The sequence below is a fragment of the Zingiber officinale genome, chromosome 9B (assembly GCF_018446385.1).
Source record: "Zingiber officinale cultivar Zhangliang chromosome 9B, Zo_v1.1, whole genome shotgun sequence".
Taxonomy (NCBI): domain Eukaryota; kingdom Viridiplantae; phylum Streptophyta; class Magnoliopsida; order Zingiberales; family Zingiberaceae; genus Zingiber; species Zingiber officinale.
Genome location: NC_056003.1, coordinates 45,433,497 through 45,452,324, shown reverse-complemented (window position 1 = coordinate 45,452,324; position 18,828 = coordinate 45,433,497). Strand labels below are relative to the sequence as shown.

General features: G+C 36.5%; 3 protein-coding genes across 3 annotated transcripts; 2 read left to right on the top strand and 1 right to left on the bottom strand.

Annotated features, from left to right (window-relative positions):
- Nucleotides 1-51: 51 nt before the first annotated feature.
- Nucleotides 52-3,293, top strand: LOC122022451 (pentatricopeptide repeat-containing protein At2g27610-like). The gene has a single exon (XM_042580466.1). It carries the CDS (start codon nucleotides 133-135, stop codon nucleotides 2,605-2,607), a length of 2,475 nt encoding a protein of 824 aa, XP_042436400.1. The 5' UTR covers nucleotides 52-132; the 3' UTR covers nucleotides 2,608-3,293.
- A 6,988-nt stretch (nucleotides 3,294-10,281) lies between these two features.
- Nucleotides 10,282-12,219, top strand: LOC122023756 (pentatricopeptide repeat-containing protein At2g20540-like). The gene has a single exon (XM_042582053.1). The coding sequence runs from the start codon at nucleotides 10,484-10,486 to the stop codon at nucleotides 12,137-12,139; it is 1,656 nt and encodes a 551-aa protein (XP_042437987.1). The 5' UTR covers nucleotides 10,282-10,483; the 3' UTR covers nucleotides 12,140-12,219.
- A 1,519-nt stretch (nucleotides 12,220-13,738) lies between these two features.
- Nucleotides 13,739-18,604, bottom strand: LOC122023755 (probable alkaline/neutral invertase D). The gene is made up of 5 exons (XM_042582052.1): nucleotides 18,450-18,604; nucleotides 17,746-18,155; nucleotides 17,086-17,517; nucleotides 14,729-15,287; nucleotides 13,739-14,424 (listed from the first exon to the last, which is right to left on the bottom strand). The coding sequence occupies exons 2-5, from the start codon at nucleotides 18,127-18,129 to the stop codon at nucleotides 14,114-14,116; spliced, it is 1,686 nt and encodes a 561-aa protein (XP_042437986.1). The 5' UTR covers nucleotides 18,130-18,155; nucleotides 18,450-18,604; the 3' UTR covers nucleotides 13,739-14,113.
- Between the last annotated feature and the right edge of the window lie 224 nt (nucleotides 18,605-18,828).

The following is an 18,828-nucleotide window of genomic DNA, read 5'->3' as shown; positions in this document are numbered from 1 at the left end:
AAAGAGCTATTGCTATTCGTCGTATTTTCTCTTGAAATAACTGCTGCCATTTGTTTCGTCATCGACTCCACGCGACGTTGATCAAATTCGTTCGCGACTGCACTTATCTGTCGATCCGAAGCTCAAGCTCTCATGATTCCACGGATTCTCGCTGGACGACGCCATCGGACACTGGGAACTTCCATCAAACACTTCGACAGCCCAAGTTGTTTTGGTTTATCGTTTGCCCACCAACCATTCGACGGAAGTCCTCTTAGGAGTTCCACTGATCAAAGACGCCTCCATTTCTTCTACTTAGGTAGAAATTTCCATAGGCAGGGCCTAAGCCTGCTCTTGAGAGCTCCGCGTTCCGAAATTTCCCTCGACTGTTCACCATGCTCTTGCGTTGGCAGCCTGCCTGGTGGAATTCTCAGACGGCAACTGCACGGCACCTCACTGCTTGACAACTGCATAAAGTGTGCGGTAGTGAATGAGGGCATGGATGTCTTCAAGTCGATGCCTGAGAGGAATGAGGCCGGTTGGAATCCACTATTCACAGGATGCACTCAGAAAGTTCCACTGGGTGTTGGGGGAACTATGCCTAACCCCTTGACATTTGCAACAAGTCTTGCATCTGCAGCAGCGCAGGGTCTAATTTTGAAGGGAAGACGGATACATACCTATTTGATTAAGTTTGGTCATCAAAATACAGTTTTTGTGTGCAATTCTCTGATCAACATGTACTCCAAGTGTGGCCTTGTCCAGGAGGCAAGAGCAGTGTTCGATCGCATGGCAAACCGAGATACAGTTTCTTGGAATGCAATGCTTGCAGGGCTTGTGCTGAATGGTTATGGTGCTGAAGCAGTCGAGAAGTTTCATCATATGAGAGCCGCTGGCCTGAAAGCAACAGAAGCGAGCTTTGCTACTATTATCAAGTTGTGTGCTGACCTTAGACATATAGATCTTGCTCAACAGCTCCATTGCTGTGCGGTGAAAGAAGGGCTTGAACTGGATGCTAATGTAATTACAGCACTAATGGTGGTTTACAACAAATGCAGCAAGATGGATGAAGCATTTGAACTTTTTTCCATATTGGGAACTCGAACAGTGGTTTCATGGACTGCTATGATCAATGGATTTCTAAAAAATGGACACGTTGATCGAGCTGCACTTCTCTTCAGCCAAATGAGAAGAGAGTATATTGAGCCAAATGAATTCACCTACTCCATTCTATTGGCAGCTTCACCTCAGATATTTCCCATTCAGATTCATGCCCAAGTGATCAAGACCCGATACCAAGAAGTCCCTTCCGTAGGCACAGCCCTGCTGGCAGCCTATACTAAATTAGGAAACCCCAGCGATGCATTCTTTGCATTTAAGGCGATCAAAGATAAGGATATTGTGGCTTGGTCTGCAATGTTAGCAAGTTATGCCCAAGCTGGTGATTCTGAAGGGGCAGCCAAACTGTTCATTGAGATGGCTAGAAATGGTATCAGGCCAAATGAGTTCACCTTGTCTAGTGCAGTTGATTCATGTGCAAGCTCCACAGCCTCTGCAGATCAGGGGAAGCAGTTCCATGCCTTATCGATGAAGCTAAGATATGATGGCACACTTTGTGTAAGTAGTGCACTCGTCACCATGTATGCAAGGAGAGGGAACATAGAGAATGCTCAGGGAGTCTTTGAGAGGCAAAAAGCAAGGGACCAGGTTTCATGGAATGCAATGCTGATGGGTTATGCTCAGCATGGTTATGGCCAGAAAGCCCTAAAATTATTTAAAGAGATGGAAGAGAGTGGCATTGAACTAGACAGAATCAGCTTCATTGGTGTCATCACTGCATGCACACACACGGGGCTCGTGGAGGAAGGCAAGATGTACTTCAAGTCGATGGTTGAAAATTATCACCTCAGCCCAACTGTTGAGCACTATGCCTGTGTAGTTGACCTTCTTAGTCGTTCAGGTAAACTCAAAGAAGCAATGACTCTGATTAATGAGATGCCATTTCCAGCAACAGCAACCGTGTGGCGCACACTCTTGGGTGCCTGCAGGCTTCACCGAAACATTGAACTCGGAGAGTTTGCTGCAGAGAAGTTAATATCACTCGAACCATCACATTCTGCAGCCTATGTTCTCTTATCTAACATATATGCAGCTGCTGGAAAATGGGAAGAAAGATCCAACATTAGGAGGCTAATGGATTCTAGAAAAGTGAAGAAAGAAGCTGGGTACAGTTGGATTCAAGTGAAGAACAAAGTGCATTCCTTCTTAGCTTCAGATATGAGCCATCCTTTATCATATCAGATATATGCAAAGCTTCAAGAAATCACTATTCGGTTGAAAGAAAAAGGTTATCAACCGAATACAGACTTTGTGCTTCATGACATGGAAGAGGAGCATAAAGAGACGATGCTAGCTCAGCACAGTGAGAGACTTGCCATTGCTTTTGGGCTGATAGCTACACCTCATGAGACCCCCCTCCAGATTGTGAAGAACCTTAGAGTTTGTGGTGATTGCCACAATGTGATTAAGCTAATATCAGAAATTGAGGGGAGGGAGATTGTTGTTAGAGACTCAAGCCGGTTCCACCACTTCAACCAGGGATCTTGCTCCTGCAGTGACTATTGGTGAGTGAATTATAAGCTTCTTCTGGCCTAAGTTTGGTGGATACCTGGAGGCATAAATTGTTGTAGTTCAATAACTTGCAAGATTTCATCTTTGAGGGGATATAATCTTTTGATCGCCATCATGATTATTCTATGATCACACAGCAAATTATTTCTATATGATATCATCCTTGCTGCTGTAACAGTGTTGAATAAATGACAACACACCCCGTGTTAGTTTTCCAGCTTGGTCAGCGATGTAAGATATAGACATCAGGGTATGTGAACTGGATAAATGGAATGGGAGCAACATACTGAAAGATCTGAAGTGATGATCAAATATGCTGCTTAGTGTAGATTATATTGTGGAAGTATTTGGCACAGACATAATTTAAGAACATTGCTTACAGAAAAGATATCTTGTCGATAACCATCATTTTATGAGAGCTACAGGATTCAGTATTCTTTTGTTATTTTTTACCAGAGGCAAACAAGGTTCCCTGGTTCAAGATTCTGTGTGTCAGATTCGGTATCATGATAGTAGGCAGAGCCTCTCATCAACATGGAATGTTAAAGCAACAAAGAAGCTGTTTTATAGTGGTATAGGTGGATCTTAAATATCAAACTGAGGAAGTTAATGGGAAGTGAATTTCTATTTAGTGTGTTAGAATCCTTTTTGTCAAGTACTTGATTCACAAGCTAGAAAATCTTATCAACATTTTTTTTTTCAAATTTATTAATGATTCTAACCTAATGAAAGAAAGATAATAATGTTCATTCATTTCTGATATATTAAGTCTGACTAAGTGAACTTATCACACATCTTAAAATTTCAGAAGTTACAATCTGCATTTTTCTTTACCACCTCTCACTTATGGACTAAAAGGTTCTGATATGCATATGTATGGTATGATATCTATTTGTTTTTTACATGAATTCATGTGATAAAGTTTGTACCGATATGCATCACTCAATAATGAGGTGATGATTAAAATATTTAAATGTTTATGCATGAATTTATATCAACATTATTGTATTTATTTGATATGAACAACAGTGCACTAGCGAATAATATATTTAGAATTTAAACTATGTTATAAAAATGTTTCCTCCCAAAATTGTGTAATAGAGTAAAGTTTCTATGAAATTATTATAACCTAATGCATTTTACTATTGAAATATAATAACTTACTGATAAATGTTTGAATGTGCATCGTGCATAGAAATATCTAACGTTAGGCGAGATAACAATTATCGGCTATTGAATCCGTTGATTTGTGCACAAATATTGAAAGCAATTTTATACAACTATTGATTCAAAGAGGATTATCATGAAATAGGAAAATAATAGCATTGTCAAAAAAATATTATTAATAAAAAAAACCTCTCCCTAAACATAAACTAACAAAACGTTTATATAGAACCAAAATTCTAACTTGTAAAAAGTAAAGAATTTCTAACAGAAATAAAAAATTCTTAACAGACTTATAATTTTAAAATTCTTAAATGGACTCAAAATAAAAAAAAATACAAAATACAAAAATTACTAAAAATACCTTAAATAACAAAAAAAATTAAAAAATTACTCAAAATAGTATGAAAGATATTTAGATCCTCCTATATTAGTCACCCCGGGTTAAAAAAAAACTCGTCTTCGAGTTTAGAGTAGTGCTTCTACTCAGAGCTCCTCTAGGATCAACAAGTTTTCCTCCTGAATTAACAAGTTTTTCAGTAACAATTGCTGAAACTTTGAGTACTCATCCAGTATCCAAATTGTTATGTGTGAATTAGTCCCCATATCAAGTGTTAGAATATTTGTGTGAATGACAATCAAATTATTTCTTGAGTGAAAACTCTAGTAAGTCTTTTAAGTTCAGATTTACTAAGTTCTTCAACATAGTAATCAAATATAATAGGATCATCCTACAACTTTTTCATGTCTAAGTAATCAATTCTCACAGAGTATACAAAATCAAAACCAAGATCAGCATCCAACAAGTTAGCATGTACAACAGAATGACCAAAAAGATTTACTTGCCAGCCAATATAACGAATCTCAATAAATTATTTCTTGATCATCCGATGCCCAAGAGTTATTTGATTAATCATGTCAATGTAATGCATTGTGGCTTCATTATGCATACACCAACCACCATCTATAAACTCTAATTGTCCAAATCCTGTGTAGGTCAGTTGAGAAGTATCCCCTGATTCGTCCTTAGAAATCAACAATCCCTTACAAAAGACTAAATCTCAGGGTCATCATCATAAATTACCTCGTCATATATCGGCTCACTAGTTGACTCGGTCTCATCTTCATCGTAAATTGAATCACTGACTATTTCGATCTTATTGTCTATATCTTTCTCAAGAAATTTTTTATTCAAATTAAAATAAAAGAACTTACGATCTTTAACATCTCAAGCACTATGATCACAGTGTGAGACTTCCTTAGCCGAAACATGTCTGTCACGACCTTGACCATGTAACTCACAATCTTCAAGATCTTGCATGGCTAGACATTGAGATAACTCCATGACTTGTCTTTGTAGATCTTCAAGTATCTCGTCTTAGGTGCTACAGTCACGATGTGAGTCTTCCTCAGTCGAAACCTGCCTGTCATAACCTTGATCACGACCACAATGACTATCCATGGGATCTAGAGCTCTGATACCAATTGACGCCGAGTGGCATAGCAATTATCCTACAAGCTATTGAATCTATTGATTCGTGCATGAATATCAAAAGCAATCTTATACAACTTATTTATTCGAAGAGGAAAACAAGGAAATAGGAAAATAATGATATTGTCGAAAAATATTATTAATAAAAAGATCTCTCTCTAAACATCAACTAACAAGACGATTATATAGATCCAAAATTCTAACTTGTAAAAAAAAGGAAAAAAATCCTAACAGAAAGGAAAAATTCTTAATAGAATCATAATCCTAAAATCCCTAAATAGACTCAAAATCCAAAAATACAAAAGACAAAAATTATCAAAAATATCCTAATTGCAAAAATACATTAAATACCAACAAACTCAAAACTTACTCAAACTAGTATGAAAGATATTTGGATCATCTTGCATCAATATCTCAAACCACATTTAAAGAAGTTATAAAAAAAATATGGTTATAGTTCTAATTAATATTTAATGAGCGTTGTTCATAAGAACACTGAATATAGATTGAAGTTGAATAAATACTATAAAGAAACTTTGATAGCTATTATGATACTAAACTTCTACCTCCTTGGAGATATGACTAAACATTATTCATAATTATTATCACACATGAGTAAGATCCTCTTAATGGTCAAGTGGTTTTGCCATCAAAACAAATATAGAAGTTGTTAATCAGTAATTATTTAACATTAATACATAATTTTAATTATTAAAGGAGCTTGTTGAATCCATTTATTTATAAAAGTAATAATTAAATTAGGAAGAATATATAAAATGATATGTTACTGTAATTGAGTTTGATTTTGATGTTTTGCAAAGGTTTATGTTAGGTTTTACATTATGATTTGATGTGTACTTGAGTTGTTCAAAGAGTTGACAAAATATACAAGGAATTTCAAGAGTTTGTCACTCAACAAGTCGAGTGAGTTTGATGATGGCTTGGTGTGATCAAGATGACACACTCGGTGACTTGAAGAACTATGAAAATTGAAAAACATTATATTCCTCAAGTCTTCTATACTTGTCCTATGTCTTTGTTTATTGTTATATATAATCCAGGTATTTGAGCTTCGCCCGACTAATCCTAGAGGAAGACAATCTTCCCTCCTAGTTCACCTACTAGGTAAATTCAAAACACGACTTATGCACACTCAAAGGTTGACCTTTAGAATCATTTTCATTGGGATTCAAACTTTAGTCCTCTTAATTATCTATCCTCTGCTCTTTGTTTTCAATTCACACCCATTCGAATATATGTTTCTGTTTTAGCTAAAACTACTTCATTAACCTAAATTGTCTCAATTTCACTAATAACCACTCTTGTTGTGTTCCTTAAGCACTTTTCTCACCCTTTACTTTTTTTTTCTAATTTATATCGGTTTAGATTCACATAGTAATTTTGACTAAAACTGCTACATAAGCCTAAATTTTTATAATTTTCTATTATGTTCCTTGGGTCCTTCTATACTCATTATATATATATGGTTTTGTTATCTTGCATCTCTTACGCCGCACACCTTATGAGCACCTATTTTTTTTTTTCATTTTGATTTGTTTTGCACTTAATATTATAACACAATTCCTAAATTCTAAAGACAAAACTTTATATGGCTTAAATGTAAGGAAAAAAAAACAAAGAAATAAAAAAACGAGATGACACATAGTCACACACAGGGGCGCACTATGCATCGCCCCAGTGAGCTCACTTAGATGACAAATATATATAAATATATATATATATATATATATATAGACACACACACCTAATCTGACAAATCTACTATCTGAGTACTAACTACGTTATCCGTGAGGGCACGATTGAGTTGGTCAAGCGGCAATCTAACTAGGATTCCATGGGTGCCTTCATTGCCTATTCGAGCAACGAACAAAGGATGGAGGAAGGAAGATGTTAGAGAGAATGAGTATTTTGAAAAATAGATAAGCAATTTTAAAAGAAGTGTGTGTGATTTAGATATTTAAAAAATTTACAATTTTGGTTATATATATACACACATGCATGTAGGATATCAGCTACATTCCTTCTTTTTTAAACTTTGGGTCACAAAAACTATAAAAAAAATTACACATCATAAATATTATATCCTAAATTTTAAATCTTAAACCCTAAAAAATTTTAAAAAATACACACCCCAAATACTAAACCTAAATATTAAATCTTAAACCCTAAACTCAAAGCTAAAAAAATTACGCACCCTAAATACTATACCCTAAACCTTAAATACTAAACTCTTAAAAAAATACACATAATTAATACTATATCCTAAATAATAGGGGTGCCGATTTGGGTGGGTCAGGTCGGGTTTAGGTTAGATTGAAAAAAAATTATAAAAAATCCCAACCTGAATCTGACCCAGACCCGAATATAATCTGAAACCCCTAAATCTGAACTCGAATCCGACTAATCCGAATCTGACCCGAATAACCTGATTAAAAATGATTTTTTTACTATTTTTCCTATAATTCTTTACTTTTATCATAATACTCTATTATTATTATGCTAACATTAATATTGATATATATAAAACATCTTAATTTTTAAAATAAAAATTGATTTAACTCTAAAAAAATCCACTAAAATCTAAATTCGGGTTAACCCGAGATAACCCAAACCCAACCCAAAAATCTCCAACTCGGAACTAACCCGAAAATTCTCAATTTGAACCTGATTTTTTTCGATTGACTCGGGTCGAGTTGTTAGGTCGAGTCATTTTTTTGACACCCGTACTAAATATTAAATCCTAAACGCTTTTAAAAAAAAGTACTTTTTTTAGCCTTACTTGTTTTTTTTTTAAAATGAAACGTAGTTGATATCCTACGTGCACAGTTGCACACTGTGCGGTGGATAGAATCTCTCTCTCTTTCTCTCTATATATAGATATATATGTTGTTGATATCTTGCACGCCTGCACAGTGCATGACTGTGCATGTGCAAGATATCAGCGGCGTTTTTTAATTAAATTTTGGATTAAAAAATTAATTAAAATATTTTTTAATTCTTTATCCTTAAAATTTAGGCTTCCTAATTGTGTCATAGTATTCAAGCTAATTTTTTTTTATGATTTTACCTCTAGCGTTCAAACTTCCCAATTGATTTATAGTGTTAAGTTAAAAGAAAAAATAAAAAAGAAAAAAATTTAAGCATTTAGTATGTATAGTAATGTGTTTATGAGATATATTAATGTATTTGGAATTTATATAAAGAAATGTTAATTTTTTAATTCGAAATTAAAAAAATAATAAAAAAATAAAAAATGTCGCTGATGTCTTGCGTGCTCACAATCACACACTATGCGATGTGTAGGACATCAGGACTATATATATAGTTTTGATACCTTGCACAGTTCGTTCACACTCAATTTTTTCCCATTTGATTTTTTCTTATGTTTAATACTATATCATAACTCCTAAGGGAAAATTTACATGCAGTCCCCATTGGTAAACATAACTTTGCATGCAGTCCCTATTTCCTAAATTCTTTGTTTTCACTCCCTAGTCAAACATATTTACCTAATTACCCATGATATTTTTAGGTATAAAAAGTTCAAAAATCAGTATAATTCATCTTAAATTCAGTACATTAAATTTAGAATCTAGTATATTTTTTATCAAATTGAGTACGATTCTTTTTTCATCTTAATTGGATGGAAAATATATTAATTTTTTTTTAAATGATACTCAATTGGATGAAAATATACTAGATTTTCTTTAAATGATAAATAGTGCTGAATTTAGGAGGAATTATATTAAGAAAAAAGTTGTGCTCAATTTAATAGAAAATATACTCGATTCTAGTTTAAAGTGCTGAATTTAATAGGAATTATACTCGTTTTTAGACTATTTGTACCTAAAAAAATATGAGAGTTAATTTTGATAGAAAATATACACGATTTTCTTTAAATGATACTCAATTGGATGAAAATATACTAAATTTTGTTTAAATGATACTAAATTTAGGAGAAATTATACTCATTCTTGGACTTTTTATACCTAAAAAATCTGAGGGCAATTAGGTCATGATATTTACATGAGGGGAGTTGAAGCAAAGGAAATTTTGCATGTAGGGAGTGGAAACAAAGTTTTTTGGATAGAGGGACTACATGCAAAATTAAGAATGAGATTGAGAATTTTTCTCCACTTTACCGAACTCCTAAACCTTAAAAGTAAACACTTATTACATAACTTGGAGTTTTAAAAAAATTTAAAAAAAATCACCATTTTGGTAGTTGTGAGAGACACTCACAACTGCTTAAAAAAATATTATATATATAAATATATATATATATATATATATATATATATATATATATATATATATATATATATATATTTTTTTTTTTTCAGATACTCATTCTCTCTCGCGTTATATATATATATATATATATATATTTGTTTTTTCAGATACTCATTCTCTCTCGCGTTTGCTTTCCTCCATCTTTTTTTTCCTTGCTGGAATAGGAAGGCGCCTATGAAATCTTAGTTAGATTGTCACTTGACCAACTCAATCGTGTTCCCATGGGTACTATAGTTGGTATTCGGATGATAAATTTGTAGGATTGAGCACTGATAGATTCTTGGAGATTTTATCACCTTAGGTTATGTCCTCTTACTTAGGAGGCTGCTGTATATCATGATTTATCTGTTTATATTTTATTATGAGATTGATAATACTAAACCGTTTGAAATGAGTATAATCATTTTTATTAGATTGGTCAACTCAATCATGTTTTCATGACTATCTATGTTGTTGTCGGTTCGAGTGGTTGTTAGATGGACAAAGGTGAAATTGGACTACGGAAGGAGAAAAAATATTTTAAAAAACATGTGTGTTGATAATTTTACAAGTAAAGTACATAATTTAGAAAAAAAATAATAAATCAAATAATATCCAAGAGTTTCTTACTTAGAGTTAATTAAAAAATGTTCACGGTGGAGAATAAAAAAACTCAATTTTCTATAGTTGTGCACTCGTTTGAAGGAATAAAGAAAACTTAGGTTAGGCAGTCATCAACCGACTCGGCCGGGCTCAATCCATTTCAAATGGAGATTTTGGAGCTCAACAAAACCCTCCTTTGATGCTCAAGTCAAGCTTGAGGCTGCACATCTCATATCGCAACGCCCCCTCCTCCTCCCCTCTTCAGTCAGATGCTGCCTAGTTCCAGTGTCACCGGAATTCCACACTTTCGCAATTCACGAAATGAGAATTCCAAGCTTGGCCATCAGGGAAATGGAGGACCAGGTCGTCCCCACTCTGAGGAACTGCACTGGGCTTGCGAAATTGAAGCAAGTCCATGCTCGCATTGTGGTATCTTCCCTCTCCCAAAGTTGTTACCTTTCGACCAGAATCATAAGCATTTGCAGCGCCATCGGAAGGCTGGACTACGCGACGCTAGTATTCAACCAGGTGGAGCAACCCAACGTCTTCTTGTACAACGAATTGATAAAAAACTACGCCAAAAATAACCTTTTTAAGGAGGCAATCGATCTCTACAGGCGGATGCTGAAGCAAGATGGCCTTTTTGCGGATCGATTCACCTATCCCTTTGTTATCAAAGCTTGCGCCGGCCTGGCGGCTCTGCATCTCGGCAAGCAACTTCACGCCCGTGTTTCTAGGTCATGTTTGATGTCCAATTCTATCATTCAGAACTCTTTGATTGAAATGTACACTAGGAGCGATGATTTAATCAGCGCACATTGCCTGTTCGACGAAATGGCGGATAGAGATGTGATATCTTGGAATATGCTAATCACGGCCCATGCTCGGTTGGGGCAGATGAGGAAAGCTAGAAATATGTTCAACCGAATGCCCGAGAGAACAGTAGTCTCATGGACCGCGTTGATCTCTGGTTACACCTCCATCGGTTGCTACTCTGATGCTATAGAGGCCTTCAGTGAGATGCAGTCAGAAGGCCTGGAACCGGATGACATTAGCATCGTGTCAGTATTACCGGCATGTGCTCACTTGGGAGCTCTGGAGTTGGGCAAGTGGATACATGCCTTCTGTAGTAAGCACAGGTTGCTGGAGAAGACATTCATATGCAATGCCCTCATGGAGATGTATGCTAAATGTGGAAACATTGACCAAGCCCGTCAGATATTCGACAGTTTGCGAATAAGAGATGTGATCTCGTGGAGCACAATGATCAGTGGGCTTGCAACACATGGGAGGGCGTTTGATGCAATCAAGTTGTTTATGGAAATGGAGAATGATACGAGAGTGAGGCCAAATTGCATTACATTTCTTGGGCTTTTATCTGCCTGTTCTCATGCTGGATTAGTGGATGAGGGAATGCAGTACTTCAGTTCAATGAAGAATGTCTATGGTATTGATCCTGAAATTGAGCATTATGGTTGCATGGTGGATCTCCTTGGTCGAGCAGGGTGCATTCGTCGTGCTATGGAACTTGTAAATGGCATGCCATTTACACCTGATGTTAGCATCTGGGGTTCTTTGCTTAGTTCTTGTAAAACCCATGGAGATCTCAAAACAGCTGTAAATGTGACAGAGAGGCTACTTGAGCTTGAACCAGAGGACACTGGCAACTATGTGTTGCTTTCAAACATTTATGCTGCTGCAGGAAGGTGGGATGCTGTCGCTAAGATGAGGAAATTAGTGAGAAGCATGAATATGAAGAAGACACCAGGCTGCAGCCTGATTGAGGTGAACAATGTGGTTCAGGAGTTTGTTGCTGGAGATGAATCAAACCCACTTTTTATTGATTTATGGCCAATTCTTGATTTGTTGTCCTCGGAGCTATCAAGAACTCAAATTATAAGAACACTGTCGACAGAGCAGATGAAGCTTATGGATTTGCATCAGGAAGAGGACGACCCTTCCATAGCAGTGCTGTGATGCAGAAGAGCATGCACGTGTTAGATCAGACTTGATCGTCCAGTCGACATAAGGGCAATTCTGCTTGACAAATTGTTCTTGGGTTTCGGCAAAAAGCAACTCAGAAGATTGCTTCATGGAGAGAGAGGTGAGTCTAATTTCATTAACCTGCCCATCTCCTTCAAAGCAGTGTTTACTCAAAAAATAGCAAAAATATATGTAAACAAAGAGAAATGTGTTATGATATATATTTCCTTGAACATGATACATACTTTCTCAAGAAATTGTTTTCTAAACCATTGTAAGAGAATCAGTTGAACGATTCCTTGCTTAATTGCTTCGTAGAATTTCTGGAAATTTTGTTTATTGTACAAGATAGATACATATTCGTGATCAGATTTCACCTTATTGAAGTTATTTTGATGATTAAAAAAAATTGAATTATACTTGTTCTGATGATCATATAATTGCAATAGTTGATTTATTGGTATGCACATGGCATAGGTAAACTAGAGTAGTACTCTTCTATCAAAATTGACATAACATAAAATTTGAATAGCAATGTGAAGACTGACAAAGTAAGAACGAGTCACCCTTTCTTCTACTATTTAATCAATCAATTCAATAGAATGATTCTATTTCTTTATATTTTTTTATGTCGTGTTGGGCCTGTTCCGATTAGAAACTTTGCTAGCATAAGCACATGGGTCGTCGCCCCTTCACCTAGCATGGACGTCCTGTGACATAGGCCGAGCCTTGCATGACCCATTTCTGTCTAGGTTGTGTCAAGCACATCCTATGTCATGCAATGACCGAATCTAATTGTTACTTTTACTTGGACTAAGGCGCGTGCAATTTAGAGGGGAGGAATTAAAAAAAATGTAGGAAGAGTTAATGGAGGCTCATTCAAATTATCAAAAAATGTGAACCGACTAATCCAAGAGATGTCCCATCTGTCATCAGGTAAATTGAAAAGAGATAATGAAGGCTTATCCAAATGACCAGCATTCTTAGGCCCACTTTTCATTGGAGGGAAAAATCCCAGTGCGTCATAGCTGAGACTCGAACCTTAGATCCCTTGATTATCTATTAGAGAGTCTAACCATTGAGGGCTTTTGTTTATTTTTATGTGGCAAAAGGTTTTAGTGTAGGTGGCCAAGGCATGGGAGAGGCATGCTTAGACACCCGCCCCAAGGGGACACCTTTGTATTTTTTTAGCTATCATTTATGGTGATTTAATTGTTATAATTGACAAAAGAATAGATAGAATAGTTATATAGAATAGTTTTTCTCAAGGAATGAAAGAATGAAGAATTTATGTATTTTAGTTTGGTACGTGGAAAATTAATTTTGGCGTAATGGTAAAGTTGTTGTTGTGTGACCTAGCGATCACATGTTTGAGTCATGAAAACAGTCTCTTGTAATGTATGTAAGGTAAGACTATGTATAATAGACTTTTCATATTGACAGGAGCTTTGTGCACCGATGCCCTTTAGTTTGGTATGTGGAATAAAATGAAGATGTCTCTATTCGATGCATAGAAATGTGGTAAATTTGTAGACAAGAAACTCTAAGCAATACCAAAACATCCCTAACAAATATATTTTATTCATTCAGACATGGAAACTAAAGTGATTTTATTAGCAAGAATCACAAACTGAAAAATTTCAAAACAATGTACATAAAAAATGAAGAGCAACAGCACTTTTAGATGAAGATAACCGAGTAAAGAGAAACTAAATTAACGCTTTGATCTTCTGTTGAAGTATGAATGCTAGAGAACCGAATGAATCCAGCCTCTAATTAGCACCTGGTCCAGATAGATATTGGGATTTGCAAGACCGTCTTCATTAATGCAAAGAGTTGCAATGATGTGATAGGCATTCTCATCTTGCAATCAGAATCCGACTTATTGGTGTTCCATAAATTGTTTGCTCTCATGACGGGCATGATCATGATAAATTTGGCGAAACTAATGTGGTTTACATGGTTGACTCAATTTGCAGGATCTGGGCAAGTCCATGAAGCTGATCTCTTTATTAGAGGTTTCATGGCCTTGTCCTCTTCCAGAGAGACCATCCCAGCATGGGATGGGTCTTCCAGCATCATCTTGGCTACCAAATAACCAGCTATGGACCATGTCTGGAATTTCCTTGCTTGTTTACCTACATACCTTCCACTCTTACCATCATAATATTCAGGCCAGCTATCTTTCAGCAGCCTGGTTTCTGCGAGCTCTATTGCTCTTCGAGCAATCTGTGGTCGACCAGTCTTTATACAGGCTGCAGTGAGCAGCCATAGAAGCACTGCAGCAACAGAAGATACAAGGTTTTAGGTTTAAACAAAAATATTTTCATGCATTCATTAGACAACTTCAAAAAGGTTTTACACTAAAAGGCTACTAAATGCCTTGAATAAATAGAAAATTTGTATAATTACCAAAAGGCAAGGGTCAAATAGTTGAACAACTGTTAGCTAGATCTCCTTATGAAAGCTAGGAAGAAGTTAATTAAGTTGAGAAATGAAAAGAAATGGATGATAAAAGCAACCATATGTTATTCTAATTTACTACTAGTTTTCATGTAGGGCTAAGTTTGCAGCTTGACCAACCTGGCCAAGATCCTCCATTGTGGTAACTCCATCTGGTGTTCTTGGGGTCACAACCTGTAACTATCCTCCACTCGTGGTTCTCAATGGCGGGATAAGTAACCTTAAGTGGCATCTCTCCGACTAACTCTTCCCAACGTTCTTCAATGAGATCCATCACTGCCATAGATTGCTCAGGTGTAGCAAGAGATGACAAAATAGCCACACAGTTACCCAATGCAAACCATCGAAAATCCATTCTCGCAGGACTCACATTTCCGATAAAGTAACCACCACGAGTAGGCATAAAATCAAACACCCAATCTGGAATTGAATCTGGTATTACATTGAACTTGTTCACTGCTGTATGAGAATATTCTTCAGTTTTGTATCGGTAAATGTCATTTAGCTGCTGGAAATCAAGCCAAAAGTAGCTTCTCATGTGATAACTCAAAGCGTGTAAACGTTTCACTATCGGCTCAACAAATTCCTTTCCCTCAGTATCATGTTTGAGCATTGCCAGAGCACACCTCAATGCCATGAAGAAAAGTGCTTGGATTTCGATAGGATACCCATAAATGCCCTGAAAATTGTGACATCAAACATGTAAAAGGAAAAAAAAAGAAGAGAAAAAGTAACTTAAATAACCAGAGCGAAGTCTGAAAATTAACACCTAACATTTGTAGATTCAAAAGACAATACTTTCAGAACTATTAACTGGAATGTGTACTGTCGAGAGGTCTTGCTAACTTTGGTAAGTATTCAAAAGGAAACAAGAACAAGAAAAATCATCAATAAGGCAAAGGAAAAATTCTTGTGATATTCTAAGACCATAGAAGCATTCTTTTAGGCAATATATTAGATTAAACAAGCTTATTTATAATGTTCTTATAAGTTCTAATCTACAGCTCCAAAAATCCTACATGGCTTATGTGGTTAAGGATGAACTGTTTTCACTAACATCACTAATATAAAAAAGAGGTTAATAGAAGGTTTCACTAATATAAAAAAGAGGTTAGTAGAAGATGCTCTGTAGAATTATGTTCTTTAACATAAACACCAGAAATATGAACATGAAAAGTGGTAAAGAAAAAACAACCATGCATAAAAAGAAGGCTATGTAAATGTCCAAAAAGTTTATTCATTGTGTTTGGATTTGAGGAAGTGCTGGGTCAAGGGGCACATGGGAGATGTAACCCATTCCAAATTGACTAACTACAGACATAAAAAATTCCTTCTGCTTCACCCATTATGGTTCATCGATCCATAATTTTTCCATTCAGTTGAAACCAAATGAAGTCCAATCATTAAAAAGGTTCATTTTGTACCAGTTCAATATGTTCCAATACTAAAAATGTGGATGCATGAAACGTAGAATCCAGTGACTACATGTTACACACATCAATAGAATGAAACATTTTATTATTAGTTGATAGTATAATCTCTAACTAGTATAAGGGATACTTACACAACCTAAAATCCACTAAAATTCTTGATACTTCCAGTAGAACCCATCCAACAATTAACAACAAAAAAAATGATATCAGGCAGAAAGGCACTTTTATGGCAGAGCTTGAAGAAACAGCTGTATAAGGCACACATCTTTTAATACTCAATGTTGGAGATGCAAGAGCATATTGACATTTCAATTTACAAGTGAGTTTATATGGGAAACTATCATTATGTTGAAACTTCCAGGATGTTACAGAATGCTTGCAACTAAGCTTATGTAAACATGTTTTCTTCTGTTTGGTTAGTACGAAACCTTTTCAGATGACCTAGATTGCTATAAAGGAATCAGAATAAATCGTATAAAGTATATCTTCATCAAGCTCTAGTTTAGTCTGATTCATGCACAAGCTCAATTTCATGTTTGTATTTAGGTCATTACACTAGATGAAGTATTATGATTTTTCATCTGACACAGCTTGACCCTAAGCACAAAGCAATTCTATAAAGTAAAGCTTGACTAGACTTTTGTATCAGCATGAGTTAGCGCAAGGAACTGCTTGCGTTTGAACAGGAAGAAGCTCTTACATTAGTGCCATGACAATGTTAAAATTAAATAAAATATTTTGTTAAAAAAAATGTTTATAAATGTCAACATGACAATTGAGGAGCATGTAATTCAAAGCTTTTAGACATGCGAAGAATACATGGAGGACTTGTAAAATGAGTCTTAAGTCTGTTTCTCATCTTAGCAAAGAGTTAACCACTTTTTCAAGGAACATAATGGAACTTTAGATAGCAGTTGACGTATCCCTAAAACAAAATCAAATGAATTTATGTAAGGAACTAGTACATTCAATTATTGAGTAATGCTTATAAGTTCTTGTTTAATGCAGCTAAAACCATAAGGTTTAAGAAACATATTATCTTACCATTCTTCGATCAATCATTGAACAACCATCAGCGCAGAGCAGGGTTGGAAATGTATCAAAACCTTCCGACAGACATAAAGCTAATATAAGCCTTATACCCTTTTGGCATTCAGCTGACTCTGCAAGGGTTAAATCCCCAGTTGATTTTGTATAAGCACGCAGAAGAATAATCCACCAGAATCCAGAGTCAACAGGTGCAACTCTTCCAATTGCACTCTCTCCAAAATCTGCCACTAGATTATCAATTCTCCTAACAGGATCATGCAGCACCTTGAAGCTTGCTGGCATCGCACCTTCCCCAAGCTTGAAACGATCTATCCTCTTCTCCCACCCTTGAAGGTAGACAGTCTTCAAAAGGAAATTCTTAACAATGTCGGGCTCTCCATTCATTAGAAAAGCCAACGCACTTGGTACAAAATCTCGAACAAACACCTACACACAAAGTATATGCTCACCTTTCTTGTACACTAATGAACTCGAGGTATCGCTCAGATTAACGAAATAAATATCTAGAAAAACACTGCAATTGAACAACCTCAAAAAGAGAATCATCATTCACAGAGAGAACAAAACCGCAATATCAAATGGATGAAGCTCGAAAACAACGGTGAAAAGAAAAAAGGCATTCTTTTTAGAGGGAATGAAGCAGCAACAGATTACCTGGTCATAATTGAGGACTTCTTCAGATGCGTGATCGAAAGCTGCAATGGTCCCAACAGGCTCTCCTTTGAAGTAGACAATGGACCTTCTGAGGGCCTCCCAAGCCTCCGCAATAATGGGATGTGGCTCGAAAGGGTTCCGGCACGACGACGACGGCGTGCTGAATCCGGACCTCATCCCTCCCGGCGAGTACACACTGTCATGGCTATCGATCGCCCGGACACTTATGGAGAGCTCGTTCATCGACCTCTCGTCGCATGATCTCTGCCGATCAAGGCTAAGAATATGCCGGTCGTGCAGCCGGGAGAGGTCATGGTCGTCGGCGTCTGACAGCGATGAATGGGACCCTACCTTCCGCAGCCCTGGTCCCTTGAACCCGTTCATTCTCCTCTCCCGTCAGGACGGATCACCTACCGGACCACAAAAAGTTGTGAATTTAAATGCGATACCGGAAAAAGACGATTTTCCCTTTTTTTTTTTTTTTTTTTTTTTTTTGCCGTTTTTCGTTTGAACTCCAAAGAGAAGGTTGAGTTGAGTTTTCCTTTGACGAGCCAATCAGCCAATAAGAAAGCACCAAAATCCACAGAAGAAATCGAACAGGAAGGGAAGATGAAAAGTCTCAATTTTGCTAGTCGAGAGTCAGATGGATCTGGCGAAGGAAAAGGACAGAAGCTGGAAAGGAGGCGTGGTTCGAGGCGACGAACCCTAGAGATCTGAGCGCCGGGCTGCCGGAGGTCAAGAAGCGAGGAAGAGAGAAGAGCAGAGGACGGACGGAGGAAGCCGGCGGCGAGAGGTCGGAGGAACCGTAAAGGGGTGCGTCTTGCGTGGATGGGGAACGCGATAGATGTTTGTTGTCGTCTTCTCTCAACGGCTGTGTTGGTTGGACGTTGTGGTCACTGGTAGGGTCAGCAATTTGGAACCGCACCACGTGGAGGCATTATCAAATTTATAAATTAAAAAAAATATGACCAGCGACATTGCTACTACTTAGGAGAGCAAATCTCTTCGGGTCTCTTTCACGATTTACATGTTAAATCATGGTTAGATTAATTTACATGTTAAATCATGGTCAGAATCTTGTTA